Source organism: Haemaphysalis longicornis, unplaced genomic scaffold (assembly GCF_048455015.1).
Source record: "Haemaphysalis longicornis isolate Haplotype H1 unplaced genomic scaffold, Haemaphysalis longicornis Haplotype H1 scaffold_2, whole genome shotgun sequence".
NCBI classification, from domain to species: Eukaryota; Metazoa; Arthropoda; class Arachnida; order Ixodida; family Ixodidae; genus Haemaphysalis; species Haemaphysalis longicornis.
Window position 1 is genome coordinate 241,173,168 of NW_027526295.1, and position 14,660 is coordinate 241,187,827.

Sequence of the window (14,660 nt, forward strand, 5' to 3'; positions counted from 1 at the left end):
ATTAAGAAAAAAAAAACAAAGCCCCTTGTTTTAGAGAACGATGGTTAAAACGCGAAGCTTTCTCCCATGCAGCCTTAGTCGAAGTCCAAAATCCAAACTGCTTCACTCGGATCAGAATGGCACAATTGGATAGCCATCTGCTTCATAATGCAAGGGACCCTGCACTTTGTGCCGTTGGGGAAACCTGTTGTATTAGTTGGCTTTTCAGCAGTGCTATCTGGGCATGACGATTTGGATTTTGGACATTAAAGGCATTGGTTTTTGATCAGGGAAAGATTTGCATTTCAACCATCTTTCACTTCTCCCATTATCATCATCATCAGAGAAAGTTGGCAAACCTGCAGTGCAGTTTGGGGCAACGTTGCCTGTTGCTTTAAACTTGTTCGAGTAAGTGTGCTATCCTGCGGCTAAGGTGTGTTGGCCAAGGCCAAAAAGTGTTCAAGTCTGTCGGTGACTGAGGCTGCTGCACAAGTTTCCTGACAATCTCGCTTATGGCACTTGCTGGAACATGGTGCGTGCCTGGCTCTAAGCAAGTTTTTCTGCATGTCCGTACGTGCTGACAGTCAGCGTGTCCTTTGCATTGCCAACTTGAAGGGGGCCCAACGCTCGCTAAAGTAAATGTGGGGAGGGGGGAGCTGGATCAGGTTCGCAGTGGTGAGCGGGGCAGTCGTCCTGCTTGTCACTAAGGTCGGCAAGGAATGAGGAGTGAAAGCGCGATACCAATCTCCATGAGTGATGATCCGGTAAGGGTAATGGAATGGCACGGCATCGGTCCCCTTTGAATGATGGGCTGTGACCCGCCGCGGTGGCTCAGTGGCTAAGGCGTTGCGCTGCTGAGCACGAGGTCGCGGGTTCGATTCCCGGCCGCGGCGGCCGCTTTTCTGATGGAGGCGAAAAGCAAAAACGCCCGTGTGTACGAGATTTCGGCGCACGATAAAGATCCCCAGGTGGTCAAAATCAATCCGGAGCCCTCCACTACGGCGCGCCTCATCGCCTGCGTTGCGTCGGCGCGTTAAACCCCACAATCAATCAAATCAATCAGTGATCTTCCTCCCTCACCAACGTGAAGAATGCTTGAGGGAGAGGGAAGAGGCATGTACCCTCCGCTCTTGTGCTCTTGCCATTTCAGGTGATGGGCGTCCGTTCCCCAGCAGGCCGATACCTGGTGATGTTCATCGACTTTGGCAACAGCGAGGAGCTGCCATCGACGTACCTGCGGCCCCTGCCGCCGCGCTTTGCAGAGACCCCGCTGTTTGCCTTCTGCGTGATTCCCCAGGGCGTGTGCCCGGCCGACCCCCGGCTGGTGGCCCTGCTCGAGCAGGAGCCCTTCTCGGCCGTCCAAGTGGACGTGGCCCACGGGGGGCTGCCCGTGGTGCGCCTCGAGCGCCGCGACGGCACCTGCCTCAACACCCTCGCGGCCGGTGGGCAGCCCAAGGTGGGGCTCCTTTGGTTAGCTTTCACTCGGCACGGAAAGGATTGGCTTGGATTGGCTGTGCTACTGGCACTTTGGCAGAGAGCATTCGTTCTTCCTCTGAAAGAGGGCTCTCAGTGGCATGCACAATCATCAGTCATAGCAGGTGAATGGGAAAGCTGGAGAGCAGCTGTTTATTTGCAGAAACTGTAAGGGACCAAAGATTGGGGTGTGTTTGTTATGCGATAGAAAAAAAAAAAAAGGATGAATTTGGGCGAGCGAAATTAGAGGCGTGTTTATTATTCGAGTAAATATGGTACTATGAGTTTTATTTGATGGCCTGTCTGCTTAGTTGTTTTTTGTAGCTTTCACTAATGGGGCATTTAGAATTGGAGACTGCTTGGAGTGAAAATTCAAGGTTTCTGTGTTAACTCCGAAATTGTTCTTCACTGTCCATTTTAAATATCCAGGTTTTCTTCCTTCCGTACTCATTTAAGGGAGGATGCAGCTTTCAACTTCGGAAAAATGACCAAAACATCTTTTTTTTTTTTTTTTAAGCCACATATTTGACTTCTATGTTTTCTATTATGTACGTTTGCTAAATTTTTCCGCCGAAAACCGTCGCAAAGTGGCGTAAGAAAATACCTTTGCTAGCTGCAGTGACAGAATATCAGCGCAAAAGGGCGAAAAAAAACGGCAATTTTCGGAGCGCAGTACCTCCGCAACGGTGCCACCGGGTGCGGCCATTTTGGTACCATTAGATCGCCCAAGCAATCCTCTTCCTGGTTCCAGTCATCTCGTTTATCTTTGTTCATTCACAAAAGCACTGATGGCAGAAAAAGAAAGACGCACAAACGAAGCCAGAAATAGATGCTGAAGTGCGATTGGCCCTCTGGTCGGCGCGCGCTGGAACGGCCCTTCTGATTAGGCGTCGCTGTGGCAACGCAAGATAGGGGCTGCCTGAACTGCGCAGTGCGCGTTTCTGGGTTCATTTTTGCTGCTTCACCCGGCCAAGTTTCTGTTCAGTCATTTTATCTGCTGTGGTATTGAACAAAGACGTTATAGGGATGGGAATGCCAGAGATCACGAGCCAGATTATGGGAAGTTGTGTGCTCGAAAGGCGGAGGTCATCAAACGCTTCGTGGTGCTCTTGACTCTACCCTGGAGGGTCAAACACGGTGTGCACGCTTGTGATAGTGGTTGAAGTGAACTTTTAGTCTGATCTGCGATGTTTACACGCTTAGTTATTGCTATGTTTGACACTGGGCTAGGCTCACTTGCCTTGGGACAGGCACTGTCGACGCGTCAGAAGCTGCAACACCCTTGGCACGTTAGAGCATCACCTGGCTGCAGAATCGGTTACGATTGAATGCCAGTAGTACGTTTGATTTAATCTTAAAAGTGACCTGACAAGCCGTGTCCGGGATAATCGAAGTACCGTATCTTGCTGTAAACGTGCACCATGATGCGCGTGAGCCATATCACCTTTCTTGTGCAACGTTCCTTGTGCACTTCTAGTAATCGTGCAAACATGTCTGATTCAGGAATAAAAGCATGTTCATGGCGTTAAAAGGGCCATGCAGACAAAATACAAGTTTGATACGAGAGGTTTAGTCTTTTATAGCGCCCTCAGCATTTGTCCGGCAGCAAATGATGCTGATCCGGCAGCACTGGGAAATTAAACCTTTTAAGACGAAATCTCAATTCTCCTGCTAAATCACGTGTTTTCATGACATCAACAATGACGTTATCAGAGCAGGGCCTTAAAACTCGCCTGCTGACCAGGCCTGCTACCATCTCACAGACAGCGGTTAGGCTATGTTGTTTATCACCCTTCTTTATAGGTGGCGCTGCAATACCTCTGAAGTGCCGGTGTCCGCACTGTGCTTCTGGCCGGACTTCTATACCTGCCATATTTTTATTAGGGTTCATACTAATTGTTTCCTAAAACAGAAGCTATGACTCGATAAACATGGTCATGTAAGTGACCGTGCCGCTTATGTCAGTTGGTCAGAGTTGCGTCAGGCAAGTCCAGCGCGTCCGACGGGTGTGTTGGGCAGTGTCTGCCGGCCAAGTGCCGCACTGACTGCTTCGGTGTTTACGTGTTCGTTTGTAACTTTGATTGTTGACCTCACAGTTATTACTGCTGTAAAAAGAATGTGCTCTAAATTTAAGCGCATATAGCTCGTTCGGCAATTTGCGTTTGCTGGCCTCAGCCGATCGCACAGCTGGGCATATGACATCATTGGTTCTGTTGTGAGACATGAGCTAGTGGGTTGCATGGCCATTCCCTTTTTTCCTAATTATGTAGCTTGTTTTGAGCGAAGTTTACGTTAAAAGTGGTGTCAGTATGATTTCAATAGCGCAATCTTTCGAATGAACCAAACTTGTGTTCTGTCTGCATGGCCCGTATAAAAATGTCCCTTACTGTCGTAGCATTTAACAAACTGGATTTCTCCGGGAAATTATTGATACCAATGCATACATCTATAGTTTAGTGCATATTGGCTGTGCTGCAAGAAATATTAGATGCCCTAAATGTACTAAAAAAATGTACATGCATTTGAAGCCGTAGTTATGCAGAATATTACACCAAGCTTCAAGGTAGCTCATTTGTATCCTTGTGGTGGCAATGAACACCTTGTGGCAATGAACACCTGCACGCACAAGTACTAAGTTGCCGTTCCAGGCAAGGTTATAGAGCATAAAAAAAACGATAAGTCAGTTTTCAAGTTTAAGTAACAAAAAAGAGGACGTCACTTGTTGCCATGGTGACAACACAGCATAGGGAAGTAGTCCAGTCGAATAAAGGCAGCCAGCTAACCTACTTTGCATTTGAAAGCCATCTCCCTTCGAGTTGGTCTGAAACTGGGCTGTGTGCTCTTCACAGAGGCGCTGCAAATGATGTTTTGTTGGAAAAAAAAAAAGGCTGCAAAAGACACTCCAGTTTCAAGGCAATGCATTCCAGAAGCCCCATGTTCGAAAGGACATGAAAGGACACCCTAGCGACTTTTGGTGAATGAAATCCACGTTGCAACTTCGGAAGTCGTTTTTCTCTCCTCCTCCTCCTCCTCCTCCTCCGTCTTCTTCTTCTTCTTCTTCTTCTGTTACCTGTGTTGCTTGTTCCAGTGATTTCTTCGTGACCACTAAGTCCATTTTTATTCTGTTTTTTGCATTACATTTCTTGATGAACAGTTCAGTTTGTGACACTCCTGGTTTTGCAGGTTTACTTTTTGTGAATTTTTTATTCAAGTAGTTGTTCACAGTCTACATGCCTGTTGCACAGTCACCTCTCTGTCACAACCTTGTCCATTCATTTGGGAATGCAAAGCACTTTGAACAAGTTTTCTATCGTGTTTTATAAGCCGCTCAAGCTTGATGAAAGGTGTGCAGGAACAAAATTTTATGCCAATTTTTATCAAATCCACAAGGAAATAAAAATTACGCCCACCTCCCCTCGCGGGAACCCTGGTGTGATGCGACGCCGAGGGGGGTTCAAGCGCAAGCGGAGAGCAACCGTCGACCGAAAAGCCGACGGAGAGCGGCACACCGGTTATATGCGCAGTGTGCCCGAAGGAGAGGAGACCGCGGAAGAGAGAGTACTGCACATGCGCCTGCGCCGTTGTGTCTTCCGCGGCTATGACGCGACACAATCCAACACAATCCACTTTAATCCAATCCAAATCCAAGCCAAGCCAATTCATTCGAATCCAATCCAATGCCCCTCGCGAGAGAGGGGCATCGGAGAGGAGAGGGGGTGAGCGACTGAGAGCGCAGCTCGCGCGGCGAGGAGAATGGGGGAGGGGCGGACGACAACATCGCTGACGGCGTTGCATGGACAAGGCGAGTGAATGAGATGCAGTCGCATCTAAAAAGTTGATTTTGAAAGCCACGCCAACCCTTAAATGAGCCAGGCTCATCATTGACTGTTGACGAATGGATGGTGAAAGACATGTTTGTTTCTGCTGCTACCTTTGGCAGCCTGTACATGTTATCACCATCTTGAAGCATGGTTTCAGTGTCTGGGAATCGACTTAATGTCATAGAAGCTTCAGCTGTGTACTGCTTAGGCTGTACTTTAAATGCAATTATTTTGAGTTGCCAAGCCAGCATTCCCACACCCGTCGAGGTCACTCGAGCAGTGCTGTTGTGTGGGTAACACTGTTCACGCGTCTGTCACCCTTTCAGCCGAGGCAGTGCAATGGGTTTGTGCTGTGGTGCTGCTTCCAGCTGCAATGGCGGGACGAGCATGTGCCATGCTGCTGGTTGGTGATGCGTACATGCTCGAGCGCCATGTCTCAGAGCTCGATTGTCTGGCCGCAGGCTGCGCAAGCGGTGGCAGCAGGCGGTTCCAAGCAGTCGCCGCAGCCCAAGCAGCAGCCCCCGTGCCCCGCAGCGGCTGCGCCTCCTCCCCCAGCACAGCAGCCCTTGGTCACGGTGGATAAGTGTCCGCTGGACACCTCGGCGGGGGGCTCGTTCTCCGGAGTCGTGTCGGCCGTGGAGGGCAACCTGGTGTTTGTGCAGCCCATGGACCGCTGCAGCACCCTGCTGGGCATCACCCAGGCCCTGGGGGACCCGGCTGTGCGGGCCGCCCAGGGCACGCTGAGCGGCCTGCCCCCCGTTGGCCAGGGCGTGCTGGCCCTGTACTCGGAGGACAACATGTGGTACCGCGCCAGGGTGGTCTCAGTGGACGGGGCCCGCTCCAAGGTTTGTTCTTTCAAAACCTGCTCTCTGGCCAGGCAACCGAGCGAGAGGGAGATTGCTATTTTATATGCAATGTGCTTATCTGTTATGCTTGGGGTATTGCTGTCTATGCCGATGACAACGGACCCTCTCTTATAAGGGGGACACGGGTCTCTAGGACCACAAAAAAACAGTTTTCTGTAAATGGCATTGTTGGAATCTGCAGCTTTCACAGAACGTTTGAAATTATCGGAACTCCAATCGGAACTCCAACAGACAATTCGTTTTTTCTACACGCCCGTATCATCTCTGCGCAGCATTTTTGCGGGGAAAAAAGAATCGCCTAACGCTGTTTTTGAAGCTCAGCACTGGCACTTGGTAAAGGCCTAACATACATGCAGTCGTGTGCATAGAGACGCATGCTAAGCTGAGCAAATAAAGCAAGAATAATTAGGAGCGATTACTTACGAGCTATAAAAATTTCAAAACCAGCAGAATTAGCCAGGCTATTTCCAAGCCCTTTGTGACGAGGCAGGTTAACCTAAAACCGTTTTGTCAAACAATTCAAATCGCTGCCTGACATTCCCCCAAGGCAGCCTCCGCATATTTAATTATCTGTGTCTGGTCAGTAAAACAGCTGATGCTAATTAATCTGATTGACTGCAGTGAAATTACCAGTTGGACTGTGCACGGCCAGAGGCAGATTGCACACAATGGATCAGGGTTCGCACAGGTCCTTGAAAACCTTGAAAACCCTTGAATTTAGAAGTGTCAATTTCAAGGCCTGGAAAGTCCTGGAATTTTTAAATGGTCCTTGAAAACCCTTGATTTTTCCGGAGAGAATCAATGGCCCTGTCTTTTCACAAGAATTCAAAGTGTTTGTCTTGGATTTTAGGTGCTAACAAATGTAAAGAAACATCGCAACAATCAAGTTTCAGTGTATTGCGCGAAATTAAAGTTTGGTGGGAGCAGACACTTGTCAATCCAATCCATGTCACGATACAATCCAGTGAAAGTCAGCTTCTGTTCTCTATCTTGCATCTTCCATATAGTCTGTGGACGCATGCTCCTTGCATGTTTCCTGTGCCTCATACGCTCCATCTGCATTTGCTTTTTCGTGCAAATGGTGGACGTGTACATTGTTCATCCTGCCTTGCAGCAACACTTGCGGATTTAATTTTAGCTGATACTCTTGCTGACAAAGGAGGAGATGCAGGCAACATTAACGAAGTTTTAAAATCAAACAGCCTCAGCAAACACAAAGGAAAAAGAAAAACTTCTAAATACCAGCCATGAAATAAAAAATAAAGCTGGGGAAGCATTTACGAACCCGTTAGCAACTATCTAAATGTGCACTAATGTGCTTAGGTATTGTGCAATAAAAAACTTTTGCATTGTGTTGGAAAAGTTATAAATAATCCCATATAAAACGTTAGATGGGGACATTGAAAATGTGTTTTCTGGTCCTTGAAAGTCCTTGAAAACCCTTGAATTTTTGCTTTTCAAGCCTGTACGAACCCTGTGGATGGAAACCATCCCCCTGCTTTAGGCTTTTTTTACCTTTTTCATCGAACGGAACGAGAATGATGCATGCATGGAAACAATAAATGCTGAATGAACTTCACTGAACCTGAGTTCTTTATTACAAACAAAACTGTGACGAAGGCAGACTCGACCTCCGGTTGCGTCACTTTGCGTATTCGAAAACGCTGTTCTTCAGTCTCACCCAAGTCTTTTTTAAGCAGCAGCCTTTTTCTTGACGGTTGAGCAAATCCTCTGCTTAGACAGGCCGTTCTTCTGGCGATGTCGGCCTGTTTCTCGTCATATTCGACAGCGTTAGTTATGCTTAGTTTATCCGACAGTGAAATCAGTTACCCTGCCACTGGTTGCAAACACAAAAAGAAAGATTGGCCACCGACACTGGCATAGCTTCGCTGCGCCAATGGTTGTTCTACACCAACATTGTTGCCAGACATAATAGTTTCCTCGCCAAAATAAAGAAAAAGCATATCGGGTGCCGGCACCGCATAAGTTCGCTATAAACATTTAGTCAAAATAATGTTCGCCTAAAATTTAGTTTGCTGTAGTCGATAGTCTGCTATGGGGACCAGGCGGCCGTTGTATGGCACTCTTGTCGCTTCAGCAAACAGTGCCGCCCGTGGCGAACCACTCATCAGTGGAATGCTGGTGGCGGTCGGTGCAGCATTGTTGTGCATGGCTTTCCGCCATTCTGCTGCAGTGCAGCTTGCAAAGCATAGATAACCACAAGGACTATTTTAGATAAGTAATTCTTGAGCGTGGAGGTGACCTTGAGGAGGCGTGCCTTGTGTGTGATTTGCGCCCATACGCAGTAATTTCAAATGGCAGACGACACTGAATTGTCCAAGCTAGAAGACAAGCTGAAAGTGCAGGGTCGTTCCTTCATGCAAATTTTAATGCATAGCATTCTTTGCCATTTCCACAAAAATGCAGATATCGCGGAAGTTTCATCAGTAATCGCCATAACAGCATAAATGTAGATAAGTGGTCGCACAAAATTTTGAAAAACTAAAATGTAAGAAAAATACATCAAATTTCTGAAAACGGCATATGGTGTAACGCCCTGCATTTCCACAATAATGCAGATTTCGCCAATGTTCCACATCTAATCGTTATAATAGCGGAAATGGTCGTAAATAATAGATGTCCCGTAACTGAACTCAAATTACCTCAATTTCCCAACATGTCTTGTTATTTTTCGTACGAGCAGTTTTAACTTGGAACATTGGCATGGAAAGTGAGCCTGCTGTTTGGTTCAAAATGTGAAATGCTGCTGCGTGGAAGATGTAGTAGAATTTTTTTTTTTTACGCTGAAACTCTGTTTCTGTGAACGACGCCTGTGCCTAGAAGGTTACATAAAGCAGACGCAGGGGGCGCTGGCTAACACCCAAAACCAAACAGGAAACCATGTGAAGACCTATCAGCTGCCTAAAGAAAACGCAGGGAATTTTGCAGGAAATTCTTGACCAACCCACGGGGCAAAAGTGCTAAGAATAGGGAATTTCTGAACCTACAAATGGGAAATTTTTTTCTCAGTACGGAACGTCGCTGTTCTTTCGGCCTTGGCCTGGTGCTAGTCCATCTCTGCACCTCCTGCCTGTCTGGTGCGGTTGATGCCAAAAAGAAAGTCGTACGGTAAAGGACGTCCCGTTGGCCTGTTGTGCAGGGCCTGGAGAGGGCACTGTCGCCCTCATCCATAGCTGAAGCGGGGGCAGTGAGCATCCTCGGCTGGCACTTGGCGGGCCTTATTTGTGCGAGCCCGGTGGGCCCTCCCACCCTGGGTGCAGGCGCGGGTGGCGTTTGTGGACTATGGCAACGAGGAGGACGTGGCTGCCAAGGACCTGCTGCCCATGACGGCCGAGCTGGCCCAGGAGGCGTCCTGCTGCCTGCCTGTGGTGCTGGACGGGGTGCCGCTGCTGGCGCCCCGCGCGGTGGACCTCCTGCCCAAGGAGGTGCTCACGGTGGAGCTCGTCGACAGCGGCAAGCCTCCCCTCGCCCGGCTGCTCGTCGACGGCAAGTGCATCAACGCTCTTGCCGCCCGGAAGGACGCCTCGGCGGTGAGTGGCCTGCGTCTCGCTCTCGGCTCTTTGACGCTTGTGCTCCCCACTGTGTGGCAAGGAGGAGAAGTTTAGCGGACAGCACGACATCGCCCATCCGGCCTGTTGAGCCACGAGTGCCGAAAAGCGAAACTCAAGGCGTAAGCAAACTGTTTATTGGCTATGCTGCCAGTTTCCGAACCGTTCCCTGCCAGATTCGATGCACGCGCTCTCGTCCCTTTTACTACTGCCTCGTCGTCTTCGTGGTCGGAGGAGGCAGCGGGTCGAGGGATTGAACATACTCCGGGCCCCGGCAAATGTGTTAAGTAGCGGCAAGTTCAAATGGGCAGAGTCTCTGGATAGCTCTGGTGGTGACAAGACCATCCTGCACCTTAATTTTGCACGAGCGGATACGGCCGTCCACGCTTCTGCAGACTTCTAGTATCCGAGCCAGCTTCCACATTTGACGAGGCGTTTTCTCAGCATAGACGAGCACGATGTCCCCCACGTTAAATTCTGTTGCCGTCCTTCGGGGTGTAAAATGGGCTGATCGCAACTGAAGGAGGTACTCCTTCTGCCATCTTGTCCAGAAGTTTTCCGTGAGTCGCTTTCTATACTGTTGCCTTCGGAGAGCGTCTGTGCGCGTTGAAGTGGTGGCGACATTCGATGCCCCATGCGGTAGAGCTGTAAACCTTCGTCCGATCAGGAGGTCGGCTGGCGTTGACGCACACGGTTCACCTATGTCCGACTCGATGAATGTTAATGGTCTAGAATTGATCACAGCTTCGACTTCGGCAAGAACTGTTGCTAGTTCTTCGAAGGTGAGAAGAGCTTTACCAAGAATTTTTCGCAGCGTCGTCTTAACAGTTCTCACGAGACGCTCCCACCACCCGCCCCACCAAGGGGCGTCAGGCGCGATGAACCTCCAAGCAACTTCGGCGCTGCTGATGTGCCCAGCAGACGCCGTCTTGTAGGAACATCCTGTGCAGTCGCTTGACGTCAGATGATGTTTTCCTGAATGTCTTGGCATTATCTGAATAAATGACTCGAGGTAGGCCCCTCCGTGACACGAAACGCCGGAAACACATCAGGAATGCTTCTGAAGTCATCGAACTGACCAGTTCCAGATGCACTGCTCGTGATGTAGCACATGTAAAAAGAGCTATGTAGCTCTTGGGGTTGTTAGAGGACCGTATGTAGAGTGGCCCTGCGAAGTCTATCCCCACAGCTTCGAAAGGATTAGTCGATGACAAGCTGTGACCAGGAAGAGGGGCAGCGGGAGCACTGCCTGGACGTGTTCGGAACTGCTTGCACAGGTAGCAGCCATGGATGACTCGCTTGACTAGGGATCGAGCTCTGTGAATGCAATAACGTTCTCTCAGTTGAGTTAACGTGTCCCTCGCACCACCGTGCATAACTTGAAGGTGGGATCTTGCTACAATCAGTTCCGACAAACGGTGGTATGGTGGTAGAATGATTGGGTGTTTCACTTCTTCTGGAACAGGTAGTCGCGACAGACGACCTCCAACTCGAAGTAGACCATCAGAATCCAGAAAAGGATTGAGTTCAGTGATTGGTGATGAGCCCTCTAAAGCGGTGTCATTTGAAAGGCACTCGATCTCGGTTTTATATGCTTGACCAAGTACTTTTCGGCCCGTATCATTTCTTCAGCTGTCACTGGGCCGGAGGTTATTTCAAGGCGTCGGCAGTGGTTTATGAAGCGGAAAACCCTCGCCGTGACTTTAAGCAGCAAAGGAAGCTTGCTGTATCGAGCAATATCAAGAAGTGGTTCCAGTGCTTCAGATTCAGCAACGGGTGCGATTAGGACGGTTACCGCTTCTGCCTCCAAGGATTCCCATTCAGTGGTACAGTCGACAGCTTGCGATGGCCAACTATCTTTATCCGTCAACCATGCAGGGCCATGCCACCAAGCTTGGGTTGATATTATTTTTTCAATGGATGCACCACGAGTTAACAGGTCTGCCGGATTGTATTTTCCAGGACAATACCTCCACTTGGTTGAATCTGTCTTTTCGTTGATTTCTCTAACCCTGTTCGCGACGAATGGCTTCCACTTGACCGACGCAGTCTTTATCCAAGTCAATGTGATCGTAGAGTCTGTCCAGAACCTATAGTCCATTTTGAATGTCGCAAGAGCCTTGGCCACGTATGTAAGAAGTCTTGCCCCAACCAATGCTGCTAAAAGCTCTAGTCTAGGGAGGGTTACTTTCTTGATCGGAGCTACGCGTGATTTTGAAATTAGCAAATGTCCTTGTCTTGGGCGATTTGTGACGATGTAGACAACAGCTCCGTATGCTAACGGGCTTGCGTCGCAAAAAACATGTGTCTCTAATTCTTCTGGTAGGGCGAAGGTTCCACCAACACACCTAGGAATGGTGACAATGTTGATTTTCAGTAATTGTCGCACCCATTCGTCTCATTCACATTGCAGATCTTGCGGTAACTCTTCGTCCCAAGCGATGCCGCGTGACCAAAGCTTCTGAAAGAGTATCCTTGCCGCTATGGTGAAAGGGCCAACAAATCCGAGTGGGTCAAAAACACGCGAAGCCGTCTGCAAGACAAAACGTTTTGTGTTTGCTCTTGATTTCAAAAAGTCCATCAGGTTAGTCAGAACAAAACTGAACGTATCCTTCGCGGGATCCGAAGTGATTCCTAGGACCTTTACCGTGGATTCTTGAATGACAACCATTTCCTTGCTCGCCGCCCTTTGCTCTTGCTGCAGAAACTCCCTGACTTGGTCCGAGTTTGTCGTCCACTTCCTCAGTGTCATTCCTGCCGCCTCCATAATTTCTTGCGCTTCACTGCATACCTTGATGACCTCCTGTACTGTGGCGGCACCAGTGACCAGGTCATCGACGTAGAATGACTCGCTGAGCAATTTGGCTGTTTCAGCTTTTTCTCTAACTGCAGTCTTTAAGTGGTGAAGGATTGTTGCGGTAAGCAGGAATGGGCTACATGTTGCTCCGAACGGAACTCTCGTCATTCGCCATTCCTGGAGCTCATCCTCAACGTACTGTAAGCTACTTCCTTCTTTAAACCAGAGGAATTGAAATGCATCCCTGTCATCTTCTTTGATAGATATCTGAAGGAAGGCTTTTTCTATGTCACCCATGATGGCGATGGGGTGAGTCTGGAACCAGAGGAGAATTTTTCCCATTTCTTGGTACAAGTTATCACCTTTCTCAAGGCATTCATTGAGGGACTTACACCCTCTGGCGTGTGACGACGCGTCGAACACGATCCTCACTTTTGTGGTAAGGGCCTGCTCTCTAATCACTTCTCTGTGAGGCATGTAGTAGAGTTTCTCTGGGTTTGACGGAGGGGTTTCTACTACTTCAGCGTGTCCTGATTCGAGGTACTCTCTGATTGTCTTGTCATAAATTTTCAACAGTCCCTTATTCTTGGACAGCCTGCATAAGAGTCGTTGCAGTCTCGTGGTGGCAACCTGCTTGTTGTTAGACAGCTGGAAGCCGTCCTTCCAGGGTAGAGCAACCTCGTACCGCCCATCTAGGAAACGAATAGTCTTTTCGAAGCGCTGAATGGTTGTGTTTTGCTGGGAACATTCGTCGATTGATTCCGATATACCCATGCTCTCCAGCTCCCAAAATGAACGGGCAATCTCGTCTGACTCGACTGCATGTGTTCTTAGGACGTAAACCATCATGCGCGAGGTTTTGCTGGCTGTTGCTAAAGCGGTTGTGGTACCCTGGAAGGTCCATCCGAACTTGGAATTCATTCCGATTAGGCTTTCGTTTTCTTCAAATCTCGAGACTTCTCCGGTTAGCACTGTCCACATCTGGTCTGAACCTATTAGCACGCTTATGCCACCTGTAGTTGCGACGGTCGGCTGCATCAGTTGATCGGCAATGTTTTTCCCGAACTTTTTAAAGGTCGCCACAAAGGATGACTCCATGCAAGTCGCCTCAATGTCGTGGCAGATGTGGGGTATCACAATTGCCCGCAACAGAACTTCACTGTTCGTGAACTGGCTACGTAGCCGGATTTCTACGACGCGACGTTTTGTAGGTGGTTGGGTCCTCACGTTAGCGAACGTATCCAGCGCAATTGTGGTGAAACCAACGCTCCTCGGCCGAAGATGCGCACATAGTTCCTCCGTCACAAAGGTGCGCTGGCTGCCGCCGTCGAAAACTCCTCTGACATATCTGCAGGAATCGTCACTAACTGCCCAGGCTCGAAAGGTTTGAAGAAGGACAGAGCTCCGCTGTTCATTGACCACTTGTTTGCCCCCTTGAAAGGACGCGCACACCGTCGCACTTGCATCGGTTCCCCCGGTATCTCGTCGTGCTTGTGAACGGCTTCTGTCGGGATCACACATACTCGAAGCATGACGGCCGGCGCACTTGCCACATGACACTTTCCGACGGCAATCGCGGGCTCGGTGCCCTTTCCATGTGCAGCGGAAACATCTCATGCCCTTTGCCAGAAGTTGCTTCTTTTGCTGCAAAGAAATATCTGCCCTGCAGATTTCGGTCAGGTGTTGCGTCGACTTACAAAAGGCACAGTTCTCGGCCGTCTTGATGGAGTGGTTGTGCAATACGGACGATGTCGCTTTCTGGTCACGGAAATGGCAGCCCTTGCCTTCGATGTGACCTGGTATATGCTGCTGGCCCTTGGTGCTCTTAAAATTGCTCTTCTCTAGGCTTTCTAGCTCCATGCCAAGAAACGTCAACAGGCGATCCAGGTCAGTCTCTTCTTGAGAGGCGTCTGTACTTTGGGTAGATGCTTGAGCGGCAGACGTGCGGTGGTACTGGACGACAATGTCATGGGGTAGAGCCCGCAAAAGAATGTCGCATAGCATCGACGAAAACGATGACTTCTTTACACCCAGAGTCTCGATGCCTCTTACATTGACGAGCACATAATCGTAGAGCTTGCGAAGCCCCACTGTGTCGCTGGATGTCTTGACGGGGTTCAGCATGCGCAGTCTGGCGAAGTACTCTTGCTCAAGA

The 14,660-nt window shown here is 49.2% G+C and overlaps 1 protein-coding gene across 1 annotated transcript in view; it reads left to right on the forward strand.

The window, feature by feature from the left end:
- Window positions 1-14,660, forward strand: part of LOC144170259 (uncharacterized) — a 54,988-nt gene that overhangs the window by 34,393 nt on the left and 5,935 nt on the right. The window contains exons 18-20 of the mRNA XM_077699937.1: window positions 1,130-1,435; window positions 5,735-6,118; window positions 9,421-9,690. Of these exons, the coding sequence (XP_077556063.1) occupies window positions 1,130-1,435; window positions 5,735-6,118; window positions 9,421-9,690 (960 nt within the window). The remainder of the gene's footprint in view (window positions 1-1,129; window positions 1,436-5,734; window positions 6,119-9,420; window positions 9,691-14,660) is intronic.